The sequence below is a fragment of the Centruroides sculpturatus genome, unplaced genomic scaffold, assembly GCF_000671375.1.
Source record: "Centruroides sculpturatus isolate CEXI.00-Female unplaced genomic scaffold, Cexi_2.0 scaffold715, whole genome shotgun sequence".
NCBI lineage: Eukaryota > Metazoa > Arthropoda > Arachnida > Scorpiones > Buthidae > Centruroides > Centruroides sculpturatus.
This window is the reverse complement of record NW_019384957.1, coordinates 380,273-391,652: the sequence shown is the minus strand read 5'-3', so window position 1 is coordinate 391,652 and position 11,380 is coordinate 380,273. Positions and strand designations below refer to the sequence as shown.

Genomic DNA, 11,380 nt, shown 5'->3' with positions numbered 1-11,380 from the left:
GCTCTTTTGACAAGTGCCCTAAATGCTGCCAATATACAGTGGTACCTCAGGATACGAAATTAATCCGTTCCGAAACTGAGATCGTATCATGAAAATGTCGTAAGGTGGATCATCTTTTCCCATACGATTACATGTAAAACCAAATAATTCGTTCCAACGCGAAAAACATACTCAAATTAAAGCCAAGTAATACAGTACATTAAAAAAAATAACTGTAGTAAGAAAAACAAATGAAAAATGCGAACTAATGTAACGTCGTATGGTGAGTTTTTGTTCGTATCATGGAGCAAAAATATGTTCGAATTTTAAGTCGTATCCTGAAAATTTCGTATGCTGGGGCGTTCGTAACCTGAGGTACCACTGTACTTATTTTTTCATCTCAGTTTATCAAATATTTCAATAATGTTTTTATCTACCATTTATAAATTTTAAATACTTTTCACTGTCAACAGTTGAACATATTTCTTTGCTGTCAACTATAAGATCCACTTTAATCAGAGAAATTGCATCTTTAATCTTTCTTATCCAATCCAAATGATACTATCCTCCACTCTGATTAGTTCGATCACAATTCGGTCAATCCTAGATGTCATTTGCATACTCAGATAGAGATTGATCAGATTGCTATAGTTTGTTTATACACATGATTTGAACAATTAGAGTAATCTTGAATCAATTTATTTTATAAATGTCTGTGAGGACATATCTTATTACTAGGACTTATTGTATTGGTGTTCTTTTTCTACAAATAGAGGAAAACTTATTCAGAAAAAAGCAGACTTTATTGTTCACCTGGTATTTTGCCTGTACACACTATATTTGTGTTCTGGACTTCAAAGTCCCTCTTCGGCAGGTTTACAATAGCACGGTGCTAAAAACAAAATTTATAAAAATTACGACAATACATTAAAAAATTCCTGACATAATAATGTAGGGATACATATACATAATAAAGTACACTGTTAAAACCATAACATAGCAAACTGTTTTACCATTAAAACAATAAAACAGATTAATGAAGTAAAAACACTTATTTATCATTAAATCAATAAGACTATAAACTTATTTATAGTAGAACAGTGATTTACAGAAACAGTACATACTTGTAAATATATATATTTTAATATGATTTTATGTGCTTTAAACATTTTTCTAGTGATATTACGACTTCAATATTTGTGGCGGACAGACGTAAAGCACAATAAAATGACTTAAACTTGATTTTTATTTTTCCATATACTTTTTTGACAAACAACATATAATCGGGAACAACGTAAGTCGAAGTATACCTGTATTAAATTTATCAAGAGATAGCACCTAACATCTTCCTCTCGACCAAATTACTTGATATTTAATTATTAATAGTAGCATTAATATAACCCAATATAATCAAATAATCCTTTGCCATTAAACTTCCTCCCAACACAACCTAATAATTAATTTACAAGTTCTGGAAAAAAATAATTGGCTCAAAGCAGGACTTGAACTCAGAACTCCACTTATTGTGCAGTCGCATTGCCAGTTATGCTACCTGGACCTTTGTCCAATCTTCTACTCCAGAACTATTAATTTGTATATAACCATATTTGGTTACTTATGGCACTGGGTAGAGATGATTCAGTACCCACGGCCTATAACTCCTGCTATGGCACTCAGCTGGCTATCGCATCTACGGCAGCATGGTGATAATTTAATTATATCAAAATATGGCACCTAATGCCTACCTCTAGTACCAAATTACTTAGTATTTAATTATTAATAGTAGTAGTAATATAGCCTGAAATAAACCAGCAATTATTTGGCTTTAACTATTGAGTTTAAGATGTTGATACTTAAAATAATTTACTACCATAGCCAGTAACTGACTACTGACTTCTCAATAGAGTAAAAATGTTCAACAGCTTATTATAAACACTATTCATTATATTTTATATAATGTATAANTGTTACACGACCACTTTTATGTCTTCACCCTGTCGACCTTTAAGAACCAAAATTTAATAGTATTAATGCCCCTTTATACGCAAGCTACAGTGCCACGTTTCGTTTCTTAAACTTTACCCGTTCTGAGAACAGAAAATAAAGAAATTAAACAAATTAGACGCCAACACACACACACGCACGAATTTTTCCCGTTTATTGACATTTTTGAGGGGTTCGGGAGGTCTCCAAACGTGTAGATTTGAAAAAATAAAAAAACTTGGAGGGTCAAATTTGACACGATTCCAATACTTTTCTGTTTTATATACATGATAAGTTGGTAAGTAAAAAGGAGTTGGAGTCGGTGGATTTTTTGACGACTCCGGCTAAAACACCAAAACTCCACGACTCCGACTCCACAGCCCTGCTTTTTTTTCTATTCTACTTCTTCCATGATATAGTGCGTATGGCCACATGAAACAATTTCACTAAAACCAGTTCTTGGGTTAGAACTCATATTGGTGCTTCACAAGTTCCCATGGCAAAATTGAATTTTTAGAAGTAATGTATACTACTAAGAATATTAAAGAATGCATCATTCTTTAATATTCTTAGTAGTATACATTACTTCTAAAAATTCAATTTTTAATATCAGATTTAGATACACAACCAAATAATTGCCTTAAATAATGGGGCTATAATAATGATTGAATACATTGAATACATGTAATTTGTTACTAGAGGTATACATTAAGTGCCATCTCTTATCTAAATTAATAATTAATTAAATAAATTTAGAATTATGTGGAAGAAAAGAACTAGACTGGGGCAGGGCTTAAACCCTCAAACTCTGCTTGCCATGCTGTGCACTTTCTAGTTGTGCCACCTGAATCCTGAGTAAGCCTGTGTTTGATATACTTAATATCAGATTTAATAAGTATTTTAATAATTTGATACTTTTTTATGAAATAATGAAAATATTTATCTTTTCAAATTAAACTGCTTGATTAATATTGTAAATTCTGTGCAAACATTAAAATTACAAAAATGATATGATTAATATGATGTGATATATGATTAAAAAATACAGAGCATAAAACTGAAAAACACTTACTTCAAAAATATGATAAAAGGATTTAGTTGTTGGATTGGACAGAATTCTAGTACCATGTGGAAAAGAATAATTTTTCTCTATCAAGAACTGAAAAAATATAAAATATGATACATAATTAAATAATATATATATATGGCTTCTAAAATACTACATTTAAACATAGAAAAGTTTTGTCATATAAAAAAAAATTATTTAAATTTTAATAACAAATTTAAATCATTTTTTGGGGAAATTTTTAAAAGTTTTCTTAATTCTAAGTTAAAAACTTATCAACTCACTTCATATCTAAATAATGTTATAAAAAAAATTGAATGCGTTTTAATATTTTATTTAGAAATAATATTTTGAGAAAATATAAAATGTAAATTATTCCTTTAAAAAATTAAATTATTTTATGTAATCAAAGCTTTAGTTTTCATAGTTTTGCAATTCAATTTCAGAAAACTTCACATGATACTAACATGTGTTTAAAAAAACTAATGTCAATCTCTGTAAAATCAGATGTTGAAGAAAATTCAGCATAAACTAATTAAATTTCACAAAATTAAGTGAAAATGAATTCAAAAAATTCTTAGAATAATCTAATTTTAGCTAAGTAATTTCATATCATCATACCAGTAAGTAATTTCTGTAAGGTCCTAAACTATATTTGGCTTTAAATAATGAAGTTTTTCCATAAAAACAAAAAATAATGAAATTAAAATTTTTATTTTGAAAATTTTAGAACTTGTATTAGTGAAAACAGATGAATAGTAAATAAATTCCTGAAAGAAATATTCAGCATCATTTTTTAAATGTTATCCAAAACAAAGATATTTGCAAATTTGCTACATAAGAATTGTAAAGGAAAATATGACTGAAATATTATAAATATTATTTTAAAATAGCTTTCACAAAACAGAAATTAGAAAGTTATTATAAATGTATTTTTTGGTTTTCTTCTAATAAAAACATGCACTTATAATAATTTATTTCTAAATTGAATATACTCAAAAATCCAGCAGTTATAACCTTAACTGTCAATTTTAAAATAAAAACAAACATTTTTGGTCATTTTAAAACAACCATCTTAAGGTTTAAAAAAAAATGGTTGTTTTAAAATGACCGTTTTTATTTTTAAAGTGAAAGTTAAGGTTATAAACAGTTGGATTTTTGGTTTTTTGAGTGTATTCAATTTAAAGACATCCAGTTAAAGGAGGCAGTAATTTATTTTCATTCTTTTCTAAAATTTTGATAAAGTTGAAAGAAATATCAATGTATTTAACTTTACAAAAATAAACATAAAACAAAATTATTTTATAACATATAAAAATATTTTTTTACTTATAAATACAGCATATCATCAATATCATTGATAGGTCCTTAGAAATTGCACTGTTAAGTGAATGACATAACGAAACCAATTCTACCATAGGCCAAATGACATAAGCAAAAGTTAAGTTCATAAAGTATATTTCTTGTTACAAAAACATCACTTAATTTCTAAATAAAAACCCAACACTTCTTTAATATGAAAGATTAGAATAAATGTTAATTATACTTATCACATTTCAGAAAAATTAATAAAAACAGGTAAGATAATTATTTACCCAATTTTGAGAATTAGTGAGTGATGGCTGTCTTAGTGGTGTGGAGAAAAGCTAAATCCTCACTCTAGAAATGGATAAAGAAAAAATGTTTGCAGAGGGAAAATTATAAGGAGTATCTCCAATATGCAATTAAAAAATTAACAATTAGTTATTCCTAAGAACTAAAGCGTGTGCTATATAAATTGAAAGTGGTAAATTCAAACAAGGCACATTTATTTTGACATTAAATGATGTTTTACATGTTGTTAATGTGAATATAAGTTTATATTATTTGAAAAAAAGTGAAAGTATAACAAATACAGATTATATTAATCAGATTTCAAGAAAAAGAATTCATTTAATAATATTCTAATTCAATCATGTTTGCAAGCTCCAGCATTTATTTCCCATTTCATAGAATCAATTTTACTACTTATAAAGAAAATTCAATGGAAATAATTGTAAATAATTACAAATGTATCTTTCCTCAACAATGTTATAATAAAATAATGTTAAGTGAGGACTTGCTATATTTATAAAATAAATTGACAAAAACAGCATATCCCACTATAAATTTAATGTGTTTCTGAAAAAAATGTTAATATTGAAAGATGTTTTCATTATTTTTTTAAGTTAAAATTTTAACCTAATGTCAATACATCTGAATAATCCCAACTAATTTCCTCAAATAGCACAAACACTAATATATCTATCAATCCATGATATAACTCCAATTATCTTACTAACGAGCATTTAATGCAGTCATTAAAGGATATCTTTATAAGCAGTAGTTAAACAAATAAGTTTTTAGAAAGTTTGTAAAAAATTCCTAACAACCCTTTACAGTATAACTTCATTATTTTGAGGTTAAACAAAATAGCTCCTTGTCGAAATAATAGGACCAACTTCTCAAGTGTTCCCAAAAATTGATTTTCCAAGTTTCGTTCAAACAGGAGACCTGAACATCTGACCCTCTCATTAATAATTTAAGCTATTTTGAAAAACTGTCAGTTGTCAGATACTTACTAAAAACAACAAAAATGTAATCAAATTACATTCAAAGTAAGACCTAAAAATAACATATGAAAAAAGCTTAAGTGCTTCAAAAAGAATTATCACAAATTTTGTCTAGAGCAGTGTTCTGCAACCGGTGTGCCGTCACATGGTGAAAGGTGTGACATGAACTTTACATATTCTGTTAATTTCAAGTTTCATTTATATATTTTTATTGCAGTTGTTGTGTTTCTTATGCTTGTATTTCATTCTCTGTCGCAGCACTGATGAAATAAGATGATGATTGTTTATTCTTTATTACAAATAAATTTGCTCACAGGTGTTGATGTCTGTTTAATAATAATAATAATAATAGTTTAGTGCAGGCATGGTCAACATCTGGCCCATCTATTGAATTTATGTGGCCCGTGATTAACATTTCAATGTTAGCTACTCAAATCCGAATATCTCCATGAAAATTCTGAAGGCTATAAAAAAAAAAAGGTCAACAAGTACTGTGCAATTAGAGTTAATGTTCCATTAGAAATGTCAAAACGTATCTGTAATCTCTATGTACAATTTAGTCTCTACAGGGTGACACCACAATGAGATCTCACACCACCTCAAAATCTTCCTAGGGCAGCCTCTAGTTCAGCCTGTGAAAAACTTTTCTTTCCAATTCAACCTGGGGGCAAAAACTGTTGGCCATCCCTGGGTTAGTGTCATTACGTAATTCTATTAATAGTATCATATCATATGTTTTTGAGGGAAATAACATTTTGTTGTGTCGTGTTGAGTCATGGGTGTGCCGCAAGTAGAAGAAAAAGGTTGCAGAACACTGGTCTAGAGGATCAATGACTAGTTCTATGAAGAATTTCACCATCTTCAGTTTGAGATTACAAAAATCTGATGAAAACATGCTCTTTTAACAGCTAAAGCAATATGTACGCATTCTATCCTAAATACACACATGTATTTAATGGATTTTGGAATAACCAAAACAATAAATTTTTGTGAAAAATGGCCAAAATAATTAAATGCCAAACAGATAGATTTCTTTTATAAAAATAAAAAAGTTCTCTCTTCATTGGTAATGTGTACAATGTCTGAATGACCTTGTACAATCAATGTATCAATTGGTAAAATCAAAACTGAAACTGCCACTTGGGCATGAAAACTTTCATATAAACACATAATATGATAGAAGATTTAAACAATATTTTTGTGGTCATTGGACCAGATAATGACTTCAAATTTCATTGTACAAATATTTCAAATTATCTGAACTAAAATACATGCAAAATCCTATTCTCTTGGCTGGGAATTAGAAATGACTTCAAATAACATGATACTTTGAATTATAAAATACTGAAATAACAAGGTTTTACCATATTAGGAATTCTATATTAATTGTGTTTTCTTTAATATGTATTAGATGGCAAAAAAATGTTTATATATATATTTACATATATATTATATAAAAGAACAACAATGAAGTAGATAAATGAGATATGACCCTACTGTAATGAACTGTTAAGAATAAGCTCATAAGATAGCACTGAAATTTTGTAATAAAAATACATAACCAAAATAGAACACAGAAAAAGACATTGAATAAAACAGACAGACACCAGAAACAGAACTACTCTAATTTTCATTTTTATTAGTGCAATTTTCAAATTTTTCATAAATAAACTTGGAATAAATGTGTAATATCAGGATTCTTTAATTCAGATGTTATAATGGAGTACTAATGAGCATCATTTATTGTAATGGGAATTCAAATACAGAGGGTTCAGATACTGAAATACAAATGTACAAATATAAACTTTCTGAAATTTTTCAAAAATATACAAAATGTGTCGATATTTTTATTTTAGTAAACTTACCTCTTGCACTTGCTGAATACATTTCTGCATATACCATTTTTCTGATAAAGGTCTTACATCTTTCACAGAACGTTTCTCTGTAACACTAACACGTTGCACAAGTTGGAGTAATTTTGATGAATAATTAGAAGAAAATGTAGGCTGTGCTGAAGGTCTGTAAAATTTAATTTAAATCATTTCATTTATTATTATCCAATAAAAAACCATAGAGGGTATATATTTTTAAATTCTTTGATAAATATTAATTCAATTAACTAAAACCTAGTATATAGGCCTCTTTCATATATAAGACACAAAAGTGAAAGTTGAAAAGGAATGTTGACTTTTTCATGGATAGGATGCTCTCATGTATGGGTCACATCCTACAGCCAAAGTTTTAAGATATTTTTAATTACAGTAGAAACATGAAAATTCATCATGTTCTATAATTCATCACCTTGAAAAGGTGTTATTTTTAGATGCTGACTCATAATTCATACACAGTGTGTAATAGCCAGTTCTGGTCAGCTGCTGTATTTAGCAATGCGCGCAAGTGTTTTAATTGTGTTTATCATTCCAAGTTTTGATTCTCATTTTACATACTGTATTTGGACCAATTAAAAGTGGATTATATTTCCTGTAATGGCTTCAAAAAGATCATCTACAGTCGACCCCCCTATAAGATATAGATACGTTCCAATTTATTAGGAATCCGATTTCTTACAAGTCGTTCCAATCACAGCCCGACACGTGTCAAGTTTACGGACTACGGCTGATTGAAAGGTTTTCTTCCATAAAATTAATCGATTCTACACTAATCCGACTCAACATTTCCAAAATACGTATATTTTTTCGTAGTTTTATAGGAATCGTAATTATAGGGGGGTCGACTGTATTACCAATCTATTGATCTGCCATTGAAATTCAAAATTCTGCAGTGATTTAGAAAAACAGAAAGAGCCAGCAAAGTGTAAAATTTACAAAACTCCTCGTCAAGAATGGAAGTTTCCAATGGTGATGTAAGTAAATATATTAGATTTACTTGAGTGGCAAACACAGATTTAGATGAAGCTATGTATTTATGGTTCGTACAACAACAAAGTTTAGGCATTCATCTGAGCGGTCCCATTTTAATCCAAAGAGCACTAGAGATAAATACAAAAATAAACAGAAATCCTGAATTTAAGACAAGCATAGGGTGACTATGGAAATTTAAACAGTAACACAGGATTTGGCAGCTGTCTAATCAAGGAGACGTTAGGAGTGCTGATAATGAATGTGTTAAAAGTTATTGAAAACTTGATCTCTCAGATTTCAAATTTAGACTTAAGTAGAGAACAAGTGTATAACTGTGATGAAAGTGGTCTGTAGTGAGAAGCTCTACCAATGAAAACTTTAGTGCCTAGTTCAGAAACTTTGGCTCCAAGATATAAAATGAGGAAAGAAAGACTGACTATTATGGTTTGTTCAAATGCAAGTGGAAATCATAAACTTCCATTAACAATGGTTGGGAAAGCTAAGAAACCAAGAGCTCCAAAAAATTTTAATAAAAAATTATTGCCTGTTGACTATTACATTTAAAAAATGCAAGGATGGATCAAGAAATTTTTACATCCTGGTTTTGTAATGTGTTTGTAGTTCAGGTGAAATTGTATCTTAAATCTAAAAATCCAGTAATGAGTCCACTCGTTGTTTAACTTTTCCAAATTAGGACTGGTGCATCTCAAGATGCACCAGTCCTAATTTGGAATAAAGCTTCAAAGAGGGTAACAAAATCATGTCCCCACCATACACACACATACATATATATATACAAAAAAAACCCCTGAATTTTTTTGCATTTCTCAACATTTCTAGGTCGAGTCCAAAAACGTAAAAATCTTCCAGGGGGTCATTTTCTGACTGATCACCATACTTTCCCTCTGTTATATACAAGTTATAACAGCCAGGAAAGTAAAAATATACCAGAAAAAGTGCTTTTAATTATTTCAATGGATGTGCTGGAGCATTGTCTATAATTATAGACAATGCTCCAGCACATCCATTGAATTACTTAGAAGTTGATAAAGATATAAAATATATCTTTCTTCCTCCCAACACCTCCTCTCTGATTCAGTCAATGGATCAGGGAGTAATTGAAAATTTGAAGCATTGCTACTAAAAAAATATTTGTTCAACATTTTATTTCTTCTGATATGGATACAAATTTGGACAATTTTGGAAACTACACTATTGAACATGCAATTTTAAACATTGCCAAAGCAAGAAATAATGTTCCAAAGAAACATTGTCTCAAAGTGCAACAAAATTTGGTCATCAGATGAACTTAATGGAAGTAACAAGGATGAAAACAAACAATTGCTGGATGATATTTCTTGAATGTGTAACAACACTTTTCAAATATAAAAGGATGATGTAAATGACTGGCTGAATGTGAATAGCTGATTTGGGGTATGAAATTTTCAACAACAATGAAATAATAGAGCAAGTAACTAAGGACATAAACAATGAAGAAAATGAAACAAATAATGATGATGATGACGATGATGACAAAGACAACATAACTAATTCTTGACATTTTAATTACAAAGAAGTTGAGGAAATGTTATCAAAATGCATTGAATGATACAAACAGAAAAATGAGGCAGAAGTTCTAGACAATGATATTTAATTTTCAATTATATTTAAAGGGAAACGCATGCACAGAAGTTCTCTGCATTTGAACTTGTCCTATTGTTTGATCTTATTTAAACATTGCACAAGGAATGCATGCGCATATGGTATTCAAAATCTCTCACCATTTGATTTTATATTCGAATGTTAACTGCCAGCCTGTTTTGAATTAAAAAGAAGCCTGAAGAAGAGCCGAGAAGGGGTTACAAAAATGTTCGTCACTCAAATGTTAATCGTATTCATACCAGTTAATGGTTAATGTGAGTCATATTTTAGAAATTTTGAACTTAATCACAATGTGGCATGTGCACAACTTAGCAATCACAAAGGGATGGAAAAAATAATTTTAAAAATTCACATAGTTTTTAAAAATGTAATATGTACTGTACATACAAAGACAAAAGAACAATTTTTTTAACATTCTGGCAAGATTTAAAATATGTAAGGTAATTTTTAAGTTATATTCTTAACTTTGATAAAATGTTTTCCAAAAGATTTTGTAAAAAATAGAATATAAAAGTTATGTATTGTGTTAATTAAAACTAAAAACACATTTTAAATACAAAAGTATTTGTTTTAATTATTACAGTAGAGCGTCGATTTACCGAATCAATTGGGGACTGGGGCTGTTCATATAACTGATATTTCGGATAACCGATTATGTACGAAAAAATATATTAACCTATCCCATGTTGAAATTTTTCTCCGTTGCATGTCGCTTCGCGTTGAATTTTTGTCGATGTTAAGCCTAACAAAGACTATTGTATCGTTAAAAATTATTTTTTTATTTTGTACAAACAAAATAAATATATTGAAAAATATAAAAACAATAAAAAATTATACTTCAGAAGTTAATTTAGTATCAAAAACGTAAAATATTTGAGTAGCCGAAGACATAGCCAAAGATTACAGCGCCACAGCACTGGCGAAAATTTAAATTTGTCGACTGGAATTCCTTCGGATAACCGACGTTTCGGATAACCGACCTTCGGATAAACGATGCTCTACTGTATTTATAATACTTTCTTTTTGGAAAACACAACAGCCTTAGAAGTCTATAATACTATAGAAGGTTTGAAAAACAGCACTCCAGACATCAGTTTCTTAAATATTGAAATCTTAAAACACATATCTGAGTTACTTTGTACTCGAATATTTGTTGTCTCGGGAAAAAAGTGGAAAGACAAATTTTTATGACAAACGGATACGTAAATCGTAAATTTAAGGAAAATAAATTCTAGAGC

At 29.1% G+C, this 11,380-nt stretch overlaps 1 protein-coding gene across 5 annotated transcripts in view; it reads right to left on the bottom strand.

The window, feature by feature from the left end:
* LOC111632380 (kinetochore protein NDC80 homolog) overlaps positions 1-11,380 on the bottom strand; it is a 66,127-nt gene that overhangs the window by 48,103 nt on the left and 6,644 nt on the right. For all 5 annotated transcript variants that reach the window (XM_023376793.1, XM_023376795.1, XM_023376796.1 and 2 more), the window contains 2 exons: positions 7,485-7,638; positions 3,035-3,121 (listed from right to left, as the gene is read on the bottom strand). In XM_023376793.1, the coding sequence (XP_023232561.1) occupies positions 3,035-3,121; positions 7,485-7,638 (241 nt within the window). The remainder of the gene's footprint in view (positions 1-3,034; positions 3,122-7,484; positions 7,639-11,380) is intronic.